Here is a 22,746-nt window from a genome sequence, read left to right on the forward strand (position 1 = left end):
AGGCAGCCCAAGGTTTTCCAGGAACTGATGTGCAATGTGGCTGGAGGCATTTTTAGAAGAACCTCAAGTCATTTGCTCCTTTCACTTAACCTGATGCTTCCCAGAAAGAAGGAAACTGTACATGGCTCTGAACTTAACCCCCTGTTTTAAAAATTACTATAAATATGATTTTTTCACCCCCTATAAGAAGCAAATGCCCAAGTCACATGGGAAGTACTCCCATTCTCCAAGGCAGCCCTGGCATGGGCACCCACCCAGTCACCAGCCTTGTGGGATAAACTGGAGCTGTGGCACCCAAGGGTGAAACCAAGTGACTTACCTATGTTGCTCTCAGCACCCCTCCTGCGAGGATTGTTGGGATAAGAGAAATACTGAGACCCCCCCTTGCCCCCCGTGGGGGAAAGCGTGCTCGGACTCGCGATTCCCATTTCACTGGGCAGGAAACCAGTCTGCAAACAAGGAGACAGAAAAGCCCTTCCATGTAATTACACTGGAAATCCACCGTGCCCGCTGGGAGAGAACAGAGGTGCTTTGAGCTGCCTTAACACAAATTCAGCTGGGAGGGGGGGAAAGGAAAGGAAATGAAGCCAAAGGGCCAGGAGGAAAAACAAATATGTAAATATGGGGCAGTGGTGGGGGGATGTATGTGCCCAGACATGGGTCTCTCAAGCTCTGTTTTCTTGCTCGAACCCAGCAAGGGAGCTCTCAAAGGAAGGACACAAACCAGGAGATGCTGTTCCAGGGAGCACTGTGGTCCCACACTCACCTGGGATGAGACCCTGTGATTTTATCAGATGACACAGGGGAGGTGACCATCAGGCTGAGGGACACAGTGCTCCCTGCCTGCCTCACAGATTGACTCAGTCCCAAACTCCTCCCTCATTGCCTCTGAGGTTTCTAAAGCCTGCGATCAACGTGCCTGAAGGACACAGCGTGTCCATCCATTCTCATAAGACCCATTGAGCCAACGGCCCCAACCTGACCTTCAACCCAACAAGTTTAATGGGACACCACTGGGGACCCAGTCAGGGCAAGGGACAGACACACTGCTCACCCAACAGCAAACCTGCCAGCTCCCAGGCCAGCACATCCCTCAGTCATGCCTAACCAAGAGACAGGAAAGGTTACAGAGCCAGCAGAACATCTGACCCTGCCTCTCCCAGTGCCCTCCAGCTGTAAAACCCAGCCCAGGGGCCAGGGTGATGGTTCCTCTGCCATCCCCAGCACCAGGCAGCCAGGCACATCCTGAGTGCTGCAAAACCTCTGCTGGGGGGGTTTGGTTATCTTGCATTTTATCAGAGAAAAGCTAAATCCCTCTCTTTTCTAAAAAGAGGAAACTCCTCCCTGGTGTTTATCCCCGCTGGCCTTGGGCACTGTGGGAAGCATCACAGAGCTGGCAGGAGCTGGAGCCCAGGGTGCTCACTGGCTCCCCAGATACAGCAAAGGAGCACAGCCACCAGCACTGTCCATTTCACCTCAGGAAAAAGTGAAATGCCATTTACATGGAATTTAAGGGGGCTGGCAAAGGGCCTTTAAGTAACAAAAATTCAGCTCTGACCCATCTTCTGAGGGCAACACGTTTAAATAAAGGGCGATTTCAGGCTTGTGAGAAACTGGAAAGAAAAACCACTGCTTTCAAACTCTGTCTCCTCCAGAAAGGGGCTGGGGAGGGAAAGAGGAGCTCATGTATTCACAGCTGGTGAAATTCCTGCAATCTGTTCCACCGGTCATGTTACCTTTGCACTGAAACAGCTCTGTGCCACGGAGCAGCGCAGCCAAGAAAAGCGAATGGCACAGAACCCTGGAGCAGATCCCAGAGGGTCCTGTGGCTGCTGCCAGGCTCCTTCAGCAGGTACCTCCAGAGAGGCACCAAGGTTTTAAGGCAATTTCCCAGAGAAGGGGATTTTCTTCCCTTTCTCTCCCCACGTGGATGCCCACAGAAGTTCTGAAGTGTTAAATGAAGGGGGAGCCCCAGCTCTGCCCCAGAGGAGGGAGGTTTGGGGAGGAACCTGCTCCCCATCCAAGGCATCTGCTGCCTCACAATTTCCCAGCACTTTTCAAAAAATAAAAAAACCCCAACAGGTCAAACGCCACTACCACCACCCCAAAAAAAAAACCACACCAAAAAAACCTGCAAACCAAACTGGAGCCAGAAGCAACAACTGTTCTGGGGGCCACATGGAGCGTGCAGACGGCCCCGCTCGCCTCCCGCCACCCCGCACAAGAGGGGTTTTGTCTCCCCCTCCACATCAAACGGGCTCCAGCTCCCATTCTGCCACCCGATCCCGACCCGTGCGCCTGCGCCAGGGCCTCTCCCAGCCCGCAGCACCATTTGCCCACCCCGTTTCTGTTACCTTATATCTCCCCCTCCTCCAAGAAACTCCAGCAAAACCATAACATTAAAAAGCAAGGCTTGGCACCCGTCCCGTTTTTATTTTAGCAGCTTCAGTGGTAAATTAAATCCACTCTGGCACAGACAGCCAGCACAGCTGTTTCAGCAAAGGAAACATCCTCAGTTCAGAGAAGAGGAAATTATGACAAATTTGTGTAAAATTAAAACATGTAATATGTGTGTGCGTACATGTATAAAATAAAAAAGCTGTCCAGCCAAAAGCTGCTCCCTTGGATAAAATGGTGGGACTGTCTCCACACTCAGGCAATGAAGAGGCAGTTGCAGCAACACATCAAAGCTGAGGTGCTCACTCCTTCCCCAAAAACTATTTCTGGATGGTGGGGGCAGCAGGCTGGATTATCCCAGGGCTGGGTGACTGCATTCCTGGGCTCTGAATGATGCCTGTGCTATTCCCCATAGGAAGCAAATTCTTCTCCAGGGCACAGCCCTGGCTGGACCCCACAGGGTTCACATGGGGTTAACCCAGGAGGGCAGGGTTGTTGCTGCAAGCAGCAGTTCTCCTGTGCTGTGTCCCTCCTCCCTCATGGAGATGAGCATCTGCTGCAGGTCCTGCATCCACCATAAAACCAGGAATGTCCACCAAAAGGATGCTACAGCAGCACAGAAACCATGTGGTGGACTCTCCCTCCTCTTAAGCAGGTAGTGGGGGACAGGGGGATGTTGGCCAGGGGGACAGTGGTGCTTGAAGGCTGAGGGAGCCTCAAGGCAGCTGGAAAGGGAAGGTGCCTCATGGAGCTGTGCTCTGCCACAGAACCCACACACAAGGAAAGGTCTTGCTGGGCTCTGACTCACTGAAATCCCCTCCAAGGGCACTGTTGGTGAGGTTGTCTCTGATTAAATACAAAGCAGCTAGGAACAGGATTAAACATAACAAAATAGGTGAGCCTGAAGAAGGTTTGGAAAGAAGAGAAGCTGCTACAACTCCATTTTCTAAACTCTGACAACTCCTCTGAGCCAGCAATACACACCCATGTGAAACCCCAGCACTCCAGTGACATTTCTGAGATGAGCACAGGCTTCCCAGGACCTTGTGCAAACCACCAGGTTCCTGATCATCCCCAGACTCTCACTCCAAGCAGTAAAAGAAGCAAAAAATCTCAATGCATTTTATGGTTACCTGGTTTAGTCCTGGCATCCCTGTGTCTCTTCCGAATGTGGAGTATGAGGCTCTTTCACTGCTCTTCCCTAAAGCAGAGAAAAGGAAACACAAGGTTTTGTGTAAGAGGGAAGGGAAGGTTTGGCATGCACCTACCCTCCACAGACATCCTGCTGAGGTGTGAAGCCCACTTTGGTCATGCAGCTTGCTGGGGTGACTGCCTCCCCTAGCAGCTCATTGCTAAAACAGGAGCTCTTTTAAGTTCATGGCCAGCAGGGCTTGGCTGGTCCATAAACAGCAAAACCTCCCAACTGCAGTGATGCAGGAAAGTGCTTGTGGCCATGGAAACTGGCAGTGTTAGACCAGAGGAAAAAAAAAAATCCCTTCAGACACATGAAAAAAAGGCAGCCCAATCTGGCAGAGACCGAGCAAACCCCAAGGCAGGCACTGGTGACCAGGCTCTGTGGGCACTTTCCATACAACAGGAAAGACAATTCCAGGGCATGCTGAGCAGCAGCGTGTGGCGCTGAGCTCCTGCTCTGCATGGCACAGGGGTTACCTTCCCCATCCTTCCTGGTAGAGATTCCACTTTCCAAAAAACCCTCCAGATTTTCAAAGCCAGCATTCGATAGAAAAGCTTCTCCCTCCTTTCCAAGACCTCTCCCATCAGAACCCCCTGGAAGGCTCCTCCTGGACTGTGGGGCTCCCAGCAGCAGAAGCATCCAAGCCCTGGTGCTGTGGAGTGAACTTTAGCACCCAGCGACGCCTTTTATCAACCATGTTCAACCTCACCCTGCCCACACAGTGCTGAAGATAGTGGTTTTGAGGGGAAAAAAATACTCCTTAGAAACCCAACACCCATGGTGAAATTCTTCCACCCTGAAATGTCCTTGCAGTCTCTTCCCTCGCAGTGCAGCACCCATGTGTGTCACAAGCAGCACCCAGGACAGTGGCAGGGCCCTTGGGTGAGGGGCCCAGGCTAGGGAGAAAGGGAATAATAGCTTTACATTGTTCATGGGGTGGCCAGCAGCACCACAAACTCCTTTGGGGTTTCCCCCCTGACCCACAGCAAAATTAAGACATTTTTCTAATGGGGAACCAGGCACTTTTGCATTTAAAATACATAAAGAAAACCTGGACTGAAAACGAGGACTTTTTCCCTGTTGTTAATTACAGCTCATTAATGGTGCCACCAGGGAAAAAGGAGATGGAAGAGGGAAATAGGAGATGATGATGATGAAAGAGGCTGTGAAACCAGGGCAGGATGGCCCCACTCCAACAGCTGCCCCACGCTGGCACAGGGGACTCTGCCCAGGACATGGCCAGGAGGCACTGGGCTTTGCAAAAGCCCCTCCCCAAAACACAGGGATCACATCCTGCCTCCAGTCTGGCTCAGTAAGCAAAACTGGGAGGGGGAAGATTTTCCCAGTCAGCTTAACCTAAAGCCACCACCACCACCACCTGCTAAGATGCAGGTTACTGGTGACATTTGGGCTGGCAGGCAGCTCAGAGGTTTGGGGCAGCACATGATAAAGGGGAGAGCAAATTTCCTCAAGCCAGCCCCCCCCCGAAGCACAAGGCAGAGGAGAGGGGAGAGAGAGGAGGCTGCTTGCTTTTCCAGTCTGAGCCAGGGGGCCTTGAACTGAACCCAAAACTCCAGAGTGGGATCCACCACTACCACCTCCAAACCCAAGACCCCCCCATTCCCAGCACACCCACCCATGGCTGCTGCTGTTTTGTTTCAGAGGCTTAAACATTAAGTAAGCAAAGGTCAAAATGTCAGAGGAGGGATCTCCTAAATGACCTAATTTTTAAAAGAGCTTTGCAGCTCTGTTTGCTGCGGCGCCAGCAACACCGCACAAATAACTCAGCAGGTTGTGGCACTGGGGGGATGATGATTACCCCTAAACCAGGGGAAAACCAGGGTAATGCCACGCTGGTTTATCTGGTTGGCAACAGCCTGGCCTCCCCTCTGATAATATCCTCCCATTTCCATGTGTGGCTTGAGCAGGGAAGTGCTGAGCCAAACGTCTCTGCCCCCACCAGATAACCACAGGGGCAGAATCCCCCACGGGTGCTTGGCACGGGTGAAGGGCTCAGCACAGCTCCAAACCCCCATCCCTTCCCCTCAGGGTTGGTCTCTCAATCAAGTGTGGCTGGGACCTGGATCTACAGGGTCCCGTGGGATGGGAGAGTGGGAAAAGGGAGGGCAGCCCTGCCCTGGTCAGCCCTCGTCATGTATGAAGGGCAAAAAAATCTCAGTCATAGAAATTTTATGTTTAATTGTCCAAGAAAACAAGGCAAAAGGAAGAATGGCAAAGTTTGGGGATGGGAATGAATCCAGCCTATCAAGTCGAGAAGCTGGACAAGAAAAAGCTGAACTTGCCAGCAGAAGGTGCTGTTTCTGCTGCCAGGGAGATGCCAGCCAGAACATATGGCAAACCTGGCTGAGCTGGGACTTGCCTGAGTTGCCCCTTTGCAGCTACAGCCCAGGGCCACTGATCAGAACAGGCACTGAAACCCCAGGACCATGGCAAGGAGCAGAACAGAGGCAGGAGAAATCTGCCCAAACACCATCTCACTCCTGGTCAAAAGGCTGAAATCCTGCAGCCAGGTTAGGGGATCCAGGAGGTGGTGGGGAAGAAATAAAAACGAGAGGATACTGGGAATAAATTCCTCCCATCTGTTGGTTTTACCCCTGCACATTTTAGCTGCCAAAAGCAAAGTACAGCAGAGGGCACCTTGAGCAAGGTGCACCCAGGGTTGTCCTACACCTTCACTGCTTCAACCAGACCCTCCAGGGTGCTTAGGACAAGATCTACCAATATTCTCTCCCCAGGACAATCCCCACTGGCAAATGTGCACAAATAAGCCAAGAGAAGACAATTCAAGTCTGCCTATGGGTTTTACCAGTTCCTGCTGGAAGGAAGGCAGGAGCTCTGGTGAGGAGCAGTGCCAGGGACTTCACACCAGTCCCCCCATGTCACCCCCTCCCCATGCTCTGAAATGAGCCCCCAAGCAGCTCACAGCACCCATCACCCATGGCACAGCCACCCAACATGTGCCTCCACCCAGCCCCAGGCTGGTAATTCCATTAGAGTTAAGACTTGAGGAAAAAAAAGGGAGGAAAATCACAACCAGGGATTAAAAGGGAAAAAAAGCAAAAAACCAAAACCAACTTAAAAAACAGGAGCAGCAACAAACCCTGTCCTGGGCAGATTAAAACCATTGTCCACAAAGAGCCCAATCCACAACAGCTCACAATGCACACAAGATTAGAAACACTCCTCTGAAAAGAAGCTAATTACCAAAAAAGAAATCCTTTATGGTTTATCAGTTTCTCCACTGTTTAACCAATCCCCCTCCCCGCCTGCCCCCGCTGAAGATGAATGGCAAAAGAGAGGCAGATTTTGAAGATTGGTGATTTAAAACAAAGATAAAAGCTCTCCCCTCCCCCTCTTGTCTCTGTCCTGGCACTACCCTGGGCAGCCAGGGATGGTCCCTGTCACTTCTCCCCACTTGAAGCTCAAATGCTCAGACCTTGCCAGGGCTCCACTGTCCCCCAGGGAGCAGCACCAGGGGCTCTAAGCTCCCCTAGGAGGGAGGGATGGAGCTTGCAGTCACTGCTACTGCACCCTGCTCATCAGGTTCACCGACCCCCCCGACACCTGGGGGTGATTTTTATTCCAGGCACTGACAGTATTTCTATTCAGGGACTTAGCTGTGTTTTGGTTTGGTTTTAAATTTAGGTTATCCTAAAAATCTAAAATTCAGAGCACCACAGGCCAGAGCCCCCTGCCTTGTCAGTCTTTCAGACATCTCTGGTTTTCTCCATCACCTCATAAAGATGAAGCTGTGGATGAGAGGGAACCTGAGCTTTGGGAAGCATCCAACTGAAGACTGACCTCATGTCATCCCCTTCAGAAAGTCCAGGAAAACGGCACCTGCAGTTCTCAGGGAGCCCTGGGAGCAGGGGAAGGATGACTCTGGGAGCAGCACCCGCAGGTCTTGCTGCCATTGCAGCTCTCAAGGTTCAAGCAGCTCCCATCCTGCTGGTTGCTGTACGTTCCCCTAAAGGACATCCATAACCCCAGATCCCCCATCTGTGTGTCCCTGCTGCATAAAAATCAGTCTTTTTCCTTCCAAAGCCTGCTAGGTGAATTCAAATTGGTTTTGGACCTGATGTGACCTGCCATCTGCAGGGCCATCCTCCCAGGAGTTGGGCTGCCCATGGATGAGCAGGCAGGTAACCATCTCTCCAGCCATCAGCACCAGTGTGTCCCACTGCCAGGAGTGCCACCTGCTTGCAGGACATGACAGGCACCCTGTCCTTCTGGGGTTCAATCCATCAGGCACTTCGCACCAGAGCTCTGTGCACCCCTCCAGCATCTTCCTCTTGCCCAGGAGCTGAGCAGCCCCTTCCACCACCCCAGGGAGGGGATGAGGCACAAGGACAGGCAGGGCTGGTATTGCCTTGGTCCCTCTGAACTCAGACATTCCTTCCACCTCTCCTGGGCCACACAAACCCCTCCAGCTCTGCCCTTCATGGAGTGTGCTGCTCTGGTGCTCCTTGCAAGTTTTAAGCCCCCAGTTAAATACACTCAAGACCAATGCTCTGTGCTGCTTCTGGGCACGACTACTGATGCTCCCAAGCCAGATCCACCTGGGGGTCTCTCTAGCTGGCCAAGACCATCAAGTCCAACACAGCTCATGTTCCTCTTGAACTGTTTCTTCCAACAGTTTCTAATCCTCCATGAAAATACAGAGGTCAAGGAGGGAACAGAGATCCTGATACTGGAGTAGGGCACAGATGTCATGCACTTTTTGTCCACCAAGTCTCATATGGGAGGTGCCCATCCTAATCTACTCCTTCCACCTCCTCACATTCTAAAATTAGTGGGTTCTACTCAATTGCCCCAATAACCTAAGCTTGCCTGCCCACTGCCCCCAGGGGGACCTTGCTGGATAACAGGGGCTGCCAGCTGAAGTGACACATCTCCAAAACCCACTCTTCCCTCCCACTGTGCCACTGCCTTTCCACTACCATAGGAAAAGCACTTTTTTCTGCTCTCAATTCTCTGCCCTTCCACTTACCATTTTGCCACTTGAGAAAAAGTTCTCAGAAGCAGCTTAGTAAAAGAGGAAGAGAAAATCCCACCTGTGGTCTCCTCAGATCCATTCTTCTCAGCACACGAGCACAAAGGCAAAGCAGAATTAATTTATGTATTTTGGAACCTGCTCCAGGAATTTCTGTTTTCTTTTTTAACCACATTCAATTTCAGGAACAAAAGCCACTTTGAAACGTGAGGAACCTCCTGCCCCTTCTGCCTGCTCTCTCCCAGCCTCCCCAACTCCTCTTTTTGTGGTGGAGCTCCTGGTGCTGCACCCAAGGGCTCAGGACAGGGACTGGGACCCTGTGTCAGCACAGGGAGGTGCAGCCATGGGGAGGACCCAATCTTTGTCCTGCCAGGCACGAGGCTGCCCCTTTGCCCTACACTGCAGGAAGAGCTGATGGAAATCACCCACTGGGGCAGCAGAGGCTCTGGCTCCACGTGCTGGGGACTGGTTGGGCTCCCAGCCTTGCCAGGGAGCATCCTGCTTGCCAAAGCCTGGGAGCTCTGTCTTTGAGAGGAAGCCAAACGCGTCCTCCCCGCGCACATCAAAGGGGAAACCTCCGAGTTCCTCCCCGGGCAGCTCCTTCTCAGCTGGAAACTCTCAAGGCTGCCTGGGCCCCAGGCGTGGGATGGGTTGGGATGGGTTCCCCCCCACGCACACCCCCAGGAAACCCTGCTGAATGGCAGCAAGGCTGCCCAGATTATTAAGAAACATTTCTATTGCTTTGCTTACATCCTCCTGGGGCAGAAAAAGAGAAGGTATAAACCACCCTTGCAGAGGGACAGGTGGGAGCTGCTTGGAAATGCTCTTTCTACACTTCGCAGGATCCCTGAGGGGGAAATAAACGTTGTCCCCTCCAACAGCAAGAGGAGCAAAAGGGGGGAACCGAGCTGGAAGCCCCAAGTCCAGACCTGAGTCGGGAGAAGCAAACACGTGGCTGCTCAGTTCCCAGCACCACTCTGCTCCACTCTTCCCCTTTCCGACCAACTCTGCAGGAGGAACCTCCTCTGGTGGGGGGGATTTTCTGTTTCTAACACAATTCCCTCTTCTAACCCCTGCCTCCAAACCACCAGCACACAGCACATGGCCCTGCCCCACTGCTGGCTGGAGGGTCTGAGCCACCACTGCGTGGGCAAAGGTGAGGAGGACTAACCCCAATTCCTGACCTAATGTCATTAGAGTTCCCTAAGCCCTTCAGGATGGATATTTTTGCTCTTAATCTCTCCTCCCACCCCTGAGCTGGCAGAGGTAATTGGGTAAATTGTCACACACACCATCACTGTCTCCAGCTCAGCAGGAGGGGCTGGGGCCATGTGGTCCCCACTGCTCCCCACAAGCTCCTGGATGTGCCCCGTTGAGCCAGAGCCTTGAAGGACACAAGAAGAGGTCCTCCAAATCCCACCTTTAGCCCTCTGCAGACACTGCAGCACCCTGGGGCTGCGAGGCTGGATAGCAAAGCAGCTGGGAGCCTGTTGCAAGACTTTAACAATGAGCTGTGTCTTTTCTCCCCCTCTCTCCTGGAGCTTTTCCACCCCTGATTACTTGCTCCCAAGAGCAAACTCAGCCCATCTCATGCCAGCACGGTGGGCATCAATCTCTGCTATTGCCTCTGGGTGCTACTGTAAAGCAGGAAAAAACAATCAGGCACATAAAATACTGAGGCTGTCAGGCACGTCAGGCACTGATGAGACCCTCTGGACAGCAGCTCCTTTAATCACAGCCCTGAGCACACTTTCTGGAGCAGGTCCAACAAGGGGAACAGCAACACTTACCAGTGCAAACAATCCCACCACCAGGTGTCATTCTGCATTGACCACACAACCCAGCAGGCAGCTGGAAGGCACTTACCCACTAGTCCAGCTCCCAGGAATGGTGATGAAGAAATGCTGTTGTGGGAGGGCAGGTCCCTGTGCTCGCTGTAGTGGGAGCCTTCACCATAGCTCTGCTGAAGCAACACATGAGAGTCACTGCTGGGTGCATGGGGACACCATTCAGACATTAGGAAGAAATTCTTTGGGGTGAAGGTGCTGAGCCCCTGGCCCAGGTTGCCCCCAGAAGCTGTGGCTGCCCCATCCCTGGCAGTGCTGAAGGTTGGATGGGGCTCGGAGCACCCTGGGCTTGGGGAGGTGTCCCTGACCATGGCAGGGGTGGTACTGGTTGACTTTGGAAGAACCCTTCACACCCAAACCAGTCTGGGATTTTATGATGCTGAGTGAAAGGCCACACCACAAGGCTGCCAGAGCTCAGTTTCTCCCATAGCACAAAGGGTGAAAGCCAAAGGCTCCTGGTAAGCAGGGCACAGAAATGATGCTGTCCTCACAGCAAGGGCAGTGCAGCCACGAGGCTGTGGCACTGCAAGGGGATTTGGCACCAAAGCAGAGATATGTAGGGGGTTTGCTCCATGCTGGCAGCTCTCAAGAACTTTCTGCCTTCACCCAGCAGCTTGGCTCCCCCCAGGTGAGAGCCAGGCAGCTCCCTCGCTGAGCCAGGGGTGGCAGGGGGCAAGGAGAGGACCTATAAAAATGAGAAATGACACCACAGTGCCTGCTCCTCCACTGACCTAAGGGAAGGGAAAGGTGCCATTGCAAAAATGAATCACACAAAGCCATTAAAACACGAGCATCTGTCAAAATAACACCATTTCAATTGAGTTAATGTCTTTTCTCTCTTCTCCTCAGGCCCCAGTTATGTTCTTTAATCCTTCCCTGCAAAACCCTTCCCCATGCTCCCCATCCTTGCTGAGGGTGCCTTGGCTGCCTGACACACCCCCATCTACCCAAATTTTTGAGTATACCCCCCCCACAGCAAGCCTCAGTTGACCCCTCAGACTCCCAAAGATGTACCTGGTGGGCACCCAGCAAACTTTGCCCAAGGCACAGCCCATCAGGTGAAGTCCCACAACCTGCCCACCCACCCCAGGACCAGAAGCCCACCTCTCCCCATGCCAAAGCCAAATGCAGAGGGCAGAGGCTGTGGGGAGCCCACAGGAGGTGCAGGCCTGAGGCAGGGCTTGGGAGGAGAAGCCTTCTCCAGGTGGACCTCAAGGCAGCAAAGCCTGGAGAGATAGGGACCTGGGGGGTTGTCCCTCTCTAAAACGGGGTGAGAAAATCTGCTGCAGTTAGACCCAATGTGGGCACAAGCACATGCACTGAGAAGCCATGGTAACCCCCCTGTTTATTTTGGTTGGAGCTGGGTGTTTTTCCTTCGTCCTTACCCTTCCTTGGTCAAAAGTGGAGCTGTTTTGATCTCCCGTTCCCCAGGAACCTGATCCCGGTCTTTCATCCAAACCTACCGAAAAAAACAGGAAGAACAAAGGTTACTCTTGCGTTATCAGCAAAGCCTCAAAGGTGTTCTCGCAAAATTAACTCTTCCTTCTACAAACAAAACAATATTTTCATTAATAAACCACTTCCAGTTGGCGTGACCGATCCTCCCCTCTCCCTCCTCACCTTCCCACTCCAGCTGGGAGTTTATTCCACCAACTTCAAAGCAAATCCCACCACAGCCTGGAAACACTTCAAAACATGGGACAGTGGGAAGAGGAGCAACAAATCTTTTAACTCTCTTGATTCCAGAGAGCAGCCATGAACCTCTTCTCTGCAGGGACAGACGACAAAGGGAACCATGAACCAAACAGTCATCACACCCACCCTGAAGGTCCGGTGGGACCTGTGCTGGGTCACAGCCCAAACTCTTCTTTTTCATTGCAGTTGAGCGGATTAAAAGAGCATCCAGACCCAAAAGAACTTCCAACTGGAATTGCTGGGGGTACTTAGTAAAGTTTGTTTCAAGAACATTTGTTATTTCAGTCCCCTTGTGTTCCCATGGAGGAAGGAGAGGCCAATGGATCCCACTCCCATCTACCTCATTTTCAGCCTTCCCAAGCATATCCTTGGCAAAGGAGATCTGACCCCAAATGGCAAGGGACCAAACAAGAGGATTTCACAATGTGCCTGCACAGACTGTGGTAGGAAATTGTCTCCTTTCATCAGCTGCCAGGTCCACCCAGGCTGAGACTCTTGGGCTCCCAGGTTGAGGCACGGGTGGAGCTGAACATCCACCAGGACAGAAAAAGGCCAGGGAGTCCCACCAGCAAAGCTCTCCCAGTTCAAGCTGGCACCATGACTGTATGGAATGATCCCTTCCTGGCAGCTGAGCCTCGACCCAACTCAGCTGCAGGATTTCTGAGTGGGCTGGAGCAGGGGTGAGGGAGCAGACTCAGCATAGAATCATAGAATCATAGAATTGGCTGGATTGGAAGGGACCTCAGAGATCATCGAGTCCAACCCTTGATCCACTCCCCCCGTGGTTCCCAGCCCATGGCACTCAGTGCCACATCCAGGGTCTTTGGAAATAGCTCCAGACACGGAGAATCCACTACTTCCCTGGGCAGCCCATTCCAATGCCTGATCACCCTCTCCAGAAAGAAATTCTTTCTAATATCCAACCTAAACCTCCCCTGGCACAACTTGAGACCCTGCCCTCTTGTCTTGCTCCTCATCCAAAGGCCATGGGGAGCAGGGTGGGCAGGGAGAGGTCACTGCTCTGAGCCACAGCTTCAGAGATGCTACACATATCCTGGGAGCTCAGCTGGGGCAGGCAGAGAGAAAGATGAGGCCACAAAGATGCTGGGAGGGCTGGAGCAGCTCTGGAGCCAGGCTGAGAGTTGGGGGTGTTCAGGCTGGAGAAGAGAAAGCAGCAATGGGGAGACCTTGGAGCAGCTTCCAGTGACTGAAGGGGCTCCAGGAAAGCTGAGGAGGGACTTGGGACAAGGGCAGGGAGTGATGGGACAAGGGGAAAGTTTCAAACTGGAAGACAGGAGATTATGTTAGATGTTAGGAAGAAATTCTTTGGTGTGAGGGTGCTGAGCCCCAGGCTGCCCCCAGAAGCTGTGGCTGCCCCATCCCTGGCAGTGCTGAAGGTTGGATGGGGCATGGAGCACCGTGGGCTGGTGGGAGGTGTCCCTGACCATGGCAGGGGTGGCACTAGAGGGGCTTTAAGGTCCCTTCCCACCCAAACCAGTTTGGGATTCAATGAATCCTCATCCCTGCAGGAGGCTGAGCAGTGTGGATAGCACTGACCAGAGCCACGGCTCTGCCTCACCCCAAGGGAACCCCAGCCCCACTGCAGGGGGAACCAAGCCCCATGCCCACACCTGAAAGGGCAACACAAGGAAACTCTTGCAGCAGTTTTCAGCCATCCCCAGCACCAGGGACCCGGGAGCTGTCTGGGTACCCCCTCCACATCAGCTCTTCCAGCAATAAGTGCAGGTATCAGCAGGACCTTTCAGGAGGTTTTCTTTTAGAAGCAGAGACCTATTTGCCAGCAGCAGCATTACAGGGGAGGTGCAGGATGGGTGACAGGGATGGGGTGCATGGGAGAGCAAGGATGCAGGGGGGCAGGGTTGCAGGGTGTGCTCAATTTTGTTTTAGCAAAGCTGATTATTATGGGAAACACGGCAGGCATTTGTCTCCTCCGCTCCCCTTACTGTTCATTTAACCAGAAACTTCTTTCAAATTACATCCTTCTATTTCTGTGCCTTTGTGTTAATCATTTCCCCAGAGAATTGGTGTTTAATTGCTGTCTAATTTGCATAATTATGCATATTAATCGCTACACCTAATGAATATTCATAACACTCATTTAGATTTTGTTTTCTAATCAAAAATTTCCAATGTGATTACTGTGCAGAGCAGGGATAAGCCTCTAATAATACCTCGGATACTAGGGAGAATTACTGCCAATTCTCCCACCTCTTACTTCCTAGAATAAACTTTTGCTTTGCTAATGTGTTTTTCTAAAGCAATTCATCTGCATACCCTGCAAACACCAAGGAAGATCAGGAGGCAGAAATGTTCTTTCTATTCATTTTGCTTTCATGGGCATTTTTAAAGCTCCCCAATGGTCAGGGTGAAGACAGGAGCAGGAACTGCAGCCTCAGACATCCTTGGCAAACTCCTCCCTTTGGTCTGAAAGGACAAGGACAGTGGCATCAGCCAGGCTTTGGCTGCCACCAGTGCCCCTTTGTGAGACCCAGAGGGGAAGCTGAAGCATGAGGGGATGGATCCCCACCCCTACATTGTGCAGGATGGGTCCTGGTTCACCCTGTCCCCCTGCCCCAAGCCACCCACTCCTCTCTCTGACCCAGCCAAGTGCAGGGGAGCATCCCCAGGATGTGCTGGGAGAGAGAGGAGGTGCAGTGGGGGGCTCAGCATGGAGCTTGGGTGCTTGGAAACCCAGGATGCTTTTGCCCAAATTCCTGAAAAAAAATTAAGAAAACCACTGCCAAGCCTCCTCACACAGGAGGGAAGAGGAGATGGTGAGTGGTACAGGTAACAAAAGGCCAAAAGGTTTACACAGCCCTGGATGAGGGACAGAATGCTTGGTTGGACTTGGTGATCTTAAAGGTCTTTTCCAACCAGAACGATTCTGTGATCCCCCAGCACGCCCCAAAGAGGGGTCAAAACTCCACGGGGTGCTCCAACAGCACCCACACACTGTGCCAGGATGAGATGTGCTCCCAGGGCATCCCCCTTCTCACCTCTTGCTCTTGGGGAGCTACAGAGTTGGAGGACCCCAGAGGAAACCCTGACCTCTTCCTCCATCAGCTCAGCAGTGTTGCCCAGATCCTGCAATACCAACCTGACCCCTGAGGAAACCCAAAAAAAAAAAGCCTTTTTCCCCCTCCAGGTGCTGGTGTTGGTGCAGTGGGGTGGCTGCCAAGGTGAAGTGAGGTTATCTCCCCTCCACCTGAGCAGAAGGGAAGCAGCCCCTGGCTCCAGGAGCAGCCCCTGGGGCCCAGCCACCTCCCAGCCTGCCCATGCCCAAGTGCCACCATGAACCCAGGCACTGTCCTGCTGGACAAAAAGGTCTCACACCTTCCACAAGCTGCAGTCACTGGCAGGTACCTGACAGCAAAAATCTCCCATATTCAGCCCCGCAGGTGTTTTTAAGGATTTGGGGATTTCTGGGATGAAGCCAAGAAAAAGCAGACTGCCCTCTTTTGACTTCTGGCATCTGTCCTACATTCAGCACCAACATGCTCTCCCCTCCTCTCTTTGTATCTGAGGAAGGATCTAAAATGGGGCAGTAAATGGTCCCTGCCAAGCTTGTGAAAACCCAAAACGTGGCCAAAGGCTTCGGGGAAAGCCCCCATCAGCTCCATGCACCCCAAAGATGGTGCCACCACCACCACCAAACAAGGTCACACCCAGCCCAGGGTGCTCACTGGTGTGAAGCAGCATCAGGATGGAGGAAGGGGAAGGAGCAAAAGATGGAAAAAATCTTGGAGTGAGGAGGACACTGCTCAGGCAGCCCCATATCAGCATCCCTGAGGCTCTCCCCAAGTGCTCACCTAAGGGCACCCGAGCATCTCAACCCCACCATTCTGTCCCAGCAGCTTGGAAGATGTCAGGATGCCCTTGGGCTACTTCACCTATGGGTGAAGTGATTCCTGCCCATGGGCTCCCCCGGGAGGAGACAGAGACCCCACAGGCATCTCCTTCACCCCCCAACTCTGCCTCACTCCCAGGCACAGAGTTCCTGCACGGAAGCACGCAGGGTCCTGGGCAATAAAAAACCCAAAGTGATCAGAAATCCAAGTCACTGAGATTGTGTCAAAACTCACGTGGCACAGAGCTGCATTAGGTTTGCACAAGCAGATCTCAGGTTCTGGGTGCTGGGTTTTGCAACACTCAGGGTGCTCTGCAGCACAGGACGTGAGTGCAGTTTCAGAGCTGCCCACGTGTGCACGCAGCTGTCAGGAGCCAACTTTATTTTAAAATAAACCCCTTTTTCAACTAACCAAGGTAAGGCACACTTTCCAATTCAGAGAAGACAAAAATAGGAGCTACCTCCTCGTGCCATTAATACAGTTATTAAGAAGCGTACAGATTAATTGTGCATTTTAATAACCCTGATCATGAATATTCATAATGCATTTCTTGCTCATGTTCTAATTAAAATATACTAATAGAATAAGATGTAGCTGTCAGACAGTCATTTTTTTTTTCTCCCTCACAATTTTTGTGCCACAGCTAAGAGCTGATAGACAAGAACTGTCCTAAGCTCTCAGCATGGATAAAAATAATTTGTCCACATTTAGTCTCATCAAAAAAGCCCTTCCCCCAACAATGGGCCATACAAAAAGGTTACTCTCAAATGACCAGTGACACAAGGACTGGGAACCATTCCTCCCCCAGGAGGATCAGTCCCACTTTTAAACACACAGCTCTTAAAGCAGAAGTTTTTTCTGCCCCATCCCCACACCCCAGCAGCCACTTGAGGTCCATGAATCCAAAACTGCCCCACCAAGAGCTCTGGTTCTGACAGCCCAAAAGCCACACATGCCAGCTGTAAGCCCCAAGGTGTTTTCTAGCTCTGAACTCCCCAGCTCAAGCACAGCACCAGGATGTGGCCCAGAGGGACCCCCCAACGTGTGGCCTTGGCATTCAGGTCACATTTGAAGCCAGGGTGAAGGGGTGGGCAGCCATCCCCCTGACCCTGGGCATGGATGCAGGAGGAACACGTAGCTCCTGAGACCTCCCTTGTGCAGCAAGATCCAGTTTTTGCTCTTAAATCCTGCTCCAAAGGCTTCCTGGAGGAGAACGTGTTGTGCAAAGTCCTGCAGGCTCAAATGACTCCAAGTCTGCAGTGTCAGGAGGAGGATGCAGAGTGAGGGGTGACAGTGGGGGACACTGCACTGCTCGAGCTGTGGCTGAGCCGGGCTGAGCATCCCTCCCCCTCCCCTACTGCCTCTGCCTCCACAATCTGCCAGCACCACAAGTACCCTCCCTAATCTGATTCCCATCAAAATGAATGGGTTAGGCCTATTTTTTTGCCTTTTTTTTTTTTTTTTTTTTAAAGTCTATTAAAAATATTTAGGCCAAGCCATTCGTGTAGCTGGACAAGGTCTGTGAGCAGCCACAGATGCCATGAAGACAGAATCACAGAATCATCACAGTTGGGAAGGACTTTCAAGATCATCAAGACTGTCAGTCCTATACCACCTTAACCACCTAACCATCTCCTGAAGCACCACATCTCATTTTTTAAATACCTCCAGGGACTCCATCACCTCCCTGGGAAGCTGTTCCAATGCTTCACCACTCTTGCAGTCAAGAAATGTATCCTGATATCTGATGGGAACCTCCCCTGCTGCAACTTCAACCCATCACCTCTCAGGGAGTTGGAGAGGACAATGAGGTCTCCTCTCAACCTCCAAGGGTCAACAGACCACAAGGTGCCTGCACCCAGGTTTGGAAAACCAGGGGGAAAATTTGTCTCTGTGGCCGGAGCAGGATGGGGACCACCCCACAGCCACCCCCATGGTGCTGTCAATGCACTAAACCTCTGCCAGCCCCCAAAGGGCCCTGGGAGAAGTGTCCCTGTTGGAGGTGGGATGGCATGAGCCATCTCCAGGGATGGAGACACCCGTGCCACTGTAATTTGATTTGAAACAGAGGTGACAGAAGGCTGCTTGATAAACACTTCCAAATTAAGCAGCTTTGTGTCCTAATCGCCCTGGCCATCAGCCTCACAGCAAAATCTCTGCTAAAAGGGATTTGAAATCAATAAAATTAGTCGACTAGTAATTAGCTTTAGTTCCAGGCAAACTACCAAAGTTGTTTTTCCCAGGGGGAGTTGGCTCCCTGGAGCCCCCACACCACTGCCCAGCAAGGAAAATCCCAGCGAGGTATCCGGGCAGGAAAGGGGCCTGGGTGCAGGCAGAGCCCCTGGAAGGGGAAAAGTGGGTGGTGGGAGAGGCTGCCAGCTCTGTCTGTTTATTTACCAGCCCTGTCCAGCCCCAAGGAGGAAAAAACAGCTGTGAATGGCAGCCGGTAGCTGTTTACAGGACGTGGGCTGTGGATGGGTCCATACAATTTGTTCACTTCCTTTTCCCGGCGCATGACAAAGCAATTAAAAAAAAAATCAATTTAAGAAAAAAAATCCCCCCAAAACAAGCGGTGCCAAACACCTTCGGGTAGAGGAGGGGGTGTCCCTGGCAATGCCACCCTAATGCCAGCCCTGCAATGTTCCCTGCAATGTCCCCTGCTCATGGGGCAGGCTGAGAGCTCTGTTTCACCCCCTCCATGGCCTTGAAACTGGGGGTTGGACCAAAGCTGGAGAGAGCCAAGCTCAGCTCCTCTGCTGCCTGGAGAAAAGGAAAGTGTCCCAGTGGATCTCACTGGGGAGTGGGAGGTTTCATGCCTTGGCCACACAGCCCACACTGCTGCCAGAACCAGGGGGTCAGGAGCAGGGATGGAGTCTGGCTGGAGATGAGATGGGATGGGATGGGATGGGATGGCTGGAATGAAGACTGTCACTTGCTGGGATGTCCTACCCAAGGCCACCACCTAAGGGGCACCAAGGGGATCCCTGAGGATGGGCACTGTTGCATACCTGCCCCTTGGCAGCAAGGTGCCAGCTCTGGAGGGACCTGAAGCCCCTGTCATGCCCCAAGAAGAGAATGAAGCCAGGATGCTCAACAAGCTAAAAAGCTCCTAGGACACAGCTTGGTCCTGTCCCCTGCACCTCCATGTCACCAGCTTCCCAACCTCTCCAGGAGGGGCAGGCAGCACAAGGAGATGCTCCAGACCTCAATAACAGGGAAGTGCAGGGCAGTGATGCCATCCTGCAGGGGGGGGGACAGAAACAACTGCACCACCTCAATAAACAAATGGCTCATCTTGGAGCCTGCTGACACAGATCCCAACAAGATTTATGGGACAAATTCTGCCCATTTATCTTTGTGATGATGAATGTACTGAGATTTCAAAGCCAAGGCACACGAGTCCACCCCACACAGGTCCCTGTGCCTCTGTCCCAGGGGAAGAGCCCACTGCTGCCTCCCTCCTCCCTAAATACACACTCAGGGGTAACTTCTTACTTTAAAAAAGCTGATGCCACCACTTCAGTGATCATTAATTCCTCTGCTTAGCATCTGCTCTGGCACCATGTTCTGGTTCAGCAGTTTCTGCATGGTCCATGCTCGGAGCTGGGTTTTAGGAAGTTTGGAGAAAGATGGGAGTGGTACAAGGGAGAGAGCAGGGAAAAATTACTCATGCCCCATTAGGTTTGGATGAGTATTGGTAGAAAGTAAATCTATAGCCAACACCTAACAAATAGCCAGAAAGAGAAGAAAAAGAGACAAAGAAGTATTTCTGGTCCTTTGGAAGATGGTTTGTCTGAGATCTTAAGAAAAAAATTCTTTGGGGTGAGGGTGCTGAGCCCCAGGTTGCCCCCAGAAGCTGTGGCTGCCCCATCCCTGGCAGTGTTGAAGGTTGGATGGGGCTTGGAGCACCCTGGGCTGGCGGGAGGTGTCCCTGTGACTGCTCTCAAAGGATGGGGCAGGCTCCATGGTAGCTTCTGAGCTGGTTTCATGGGGGATGGGGTGACAGCCCAGAAAAGGCCCAGAAGAGAAAAATGAACATGCAAATTGGTGTCCAACATAAGGGTGAAGAAGGTTTATGGGGAAAAAATAAAAAGAATACTCAGCACACCAATTCAACCACCTTTCACTTTACAAATAAACATATTTGCAGATCCTACAGGAAGGTCCCCAGTGTGTTCTGGGGTGTGGCTTTAGGGTAATGAAAATAAGACTTTGCCCACTTACAAGTCATAATTATGGAAATATATAACCTGGACCAGCCCAAACCTCATCAAGGCCCTGCAAAACCAGTGTACACTGTGCTGGTGCTGGGACAAGGCTGTGGTGTGGCACAGCCACCACCGGTGTCCCCAAGGTGGCCAAGGACTGAAGCAGAACCCAGTGGTCCATATCAGTGCTGAGCCACCCCTTCCCTGGAGGAGAGGATTTATTAAACTACCAAAAAGCCAAGAGAAGGCAGTGAGGAAGCCATCTGCCTCCCAAGCACACTCCCTCCAGCAGAAAGACCCCTAGTCCCACCTCCCAGCCTCTAGGAGAGCCAGCAAGATGCCACAGGCAGAAAAAAAACAAACCTGTGACGACAACCAGAGGGAAGAAAATAAACTTTAAAGCTCAAAACACTTCCCCCAGCTGTAAAAACAAAGGCACAGTAATGACCAAACAAGAACACAAAGGAACAGCATGAAAAGGGGAGGGAGAATAAGATGGGGCTCGACCAGACAGTGCTTCCAAAAGGTCAGCAGCCTGTGGGACAAACCCACTGTCCCTTGTCCCCAGCCTCTCTGGGACAAGCCTACCCATGTCCCTTGTCCTCAGCCTCCATCCAAGCCCAACAACCCATCCATGCTCTGCAAGAAGCGGGGTATCAAGGAGGATCTAAGGGACAAAAATGCAGGGAAATGGGCCAAGAACAACATTAGCTTGAGTCAGGCCAGTAACAGGTGTCAGGGAGTTTGCTGCTTTTTGCTGGCACCTTGGATCAACGTGGATTTTGGAGAAGCACCTCTGCTACCCTCCTGGTGGAGAGAAACAGACCCAAGGGGAGACAGCAGCAGGAATCCTATTGTCACCTGCCAGCTCCATGGTGTCACCAAACCATGGCTTGGCAAAGTGGTGTGGAGGGACCACACTGGGACACACACACACACACACACACACACACCAGGAGGGACTTCATGCCCTGGGGATGAGCCCACATCTGGAGAGAAGCCACCCAGCAGCTGACAATAAACACCCTGCAGAGGAGCAAGGAGGGGGGTGACCCCAGAGGACCTCCCTTATCAGGACAGTGCCATGAAGCACCTTGGCCCCCCTCAAACTGTTTTTGGCCAGGAGGCTGGGGAACACACCCAGACACTGAGAACAAGCTCCAAGCCAGGGCTGCTGCATTTCAGGACAGAGCAAGGCAGTGCTGGACACCACCAGTGCCACCCAACACCTCTTCAGCCCAAGCTTAGGGAATGTCCCCAACACGCTGCTCCTCACCCTTCCCAACCTTGAAACTGCTGAATTCTGATAATTAAATACTAAATCCCGTGGAGTTATGAGGAGCTGCATCCTTGACCTGAACACCAGACTGGTGCCACTCCAGAGCCACTGGCTCAAAGCCCAATCGTGGGTCTACAGGACCTCTGAAGGGCTCCTGGGACCTCCCATTCTGGAGCCAAACTGAAAACACAAAGACAGCCCCGTAGAGAACTTTTACTCCTGTTCTGCACCACATGCACTCAGTAACATCAACACCATTGCTGCCACAAAACCATCTAAATTCAGTAGATACAGGCTTGTTCACAAGGCAAGGGGTTATATCCCATTAACCAGAAAGCTTTGGGGAGCAGAGCAAGAGTAAATCCACATCCTGTTTTTTTCCAGCTCATTTATTTTACCACAAAGTTGCACACTCATGAAAGACGCAGACACTTGACACTAATGCACGTATTGTTGACCAAAGAAAGAATTCATTTTGCTGAGCGTGCACGGCAGCTCAGTGCCAGTGAGGAATGAAACTCAATGGCCCTGGCTCCCCTGGGATGCTCCGTCCTGACCTTTCCTGTTCTGCAGCCAGTTGGGTGTTTTGCACACCCAGGCAGATGCAGGGAATTGGTGCACACACACCTCCCCCCCTCCTTTACTCAGAAGCATACACTTCCATTTCCACTCTGATTTGCATCTTTCCAAGTATTGTTTCACTTGCAAAGTAAACTAAAAGGATGGTGTCAGAGGCACAACCAGACAACTGTCCTGCTGGGGAAGAGAAATCTTTGCCCACTTGGTTTTCACAGAACAAGAAATTAGGGGAGGGGGAGGAGGAAGCCTGTTTGCTTATACCTGATAAAAAAAAAACAACAAACAAAACATAACAAACAAAAAACAACAACTAAAAAAAAAACCCAAACAAAAAACCTCAGAAGTTTGCAGGAGAGATGTTTCAGATCAAACACCAAGGTTTTCCTTGGCAGCCTCCAGAGAGCAGCTCCTGAGTGTACGTGAGCCCTTGCAGACACGCTCAGAGCCAGCAGGTAGGGAGGCCAGAGAGAGTTAAAAATTAGACAAATTCAAGACCATTTCCAAATACTGTAGAAATTACGTGGTGAAATGGCCAAACACACACACACACAGACAGTCAGAGTGGCCTTGGTAGTTTATTTGTGTGTCTTCTCTTCCTGGGGAGAGGGATGGTGGTTAATGACTTGGAAGCTTCACTGCTCCCGAGCCAGCAACTCACCCTGC

At 52.0% G+C, this 22,746-nt stretch overlaps 1 protein-coding gene across 15 annotated transcripts in view; it reads right to left on the reverse strand.

The window, feature by feature from the left end:
• The window catches only part of TCF3 (transcription factor 3), a 77,709-nt gene that overhangs the window by 25,200 nt on the left and 29,763 nt on the right, over positions 1-22,746 (reverse strand). For 11 of the 15 annotated variants that reach the window (XM_030466565.1, XM_030466564.1, XM_030466561.1 and 8 more), the window contains exons 4-7: positions 11,839-11,912; positions 10,473-10,569; positions 3,531-3,598; positions 320-449 (exon numbers count right to left, since the gene is read on the reverse strand). In XM_030466565.1, coding sequence (XP_030322425.1) covers positions 320-449; positions 3,531-3,598; positions 10,473-10,569; positions 11,839-11,912 — 369 coding nt within the window. The remainder of the gene's footprint in view (positions 1-319; positions 450-3,530; positions 3,599-10,472; positions 10,570-11,838; positions 11,913-22,746) is intronic. The other 4 variants (XM_030466568.1, XM_030466567.1, XM_030466554.1 and 1 more) reach the window with 2 other exon arrangements.

Source organism: Calypte anna, chromosome 28 (genome assembly GCF_003957555.1).
Source record: "Calypte anna isolate BGI_N300 chromosome 28, bCalAnn1_v1.p, whole genome shotgun sequence".
Classification (NCBI taxonomy): Eukaryota; Metazoa; Chordata; class Aves; order Apodiformes; family Trochilidae; genus Calypte; species Calypte anna.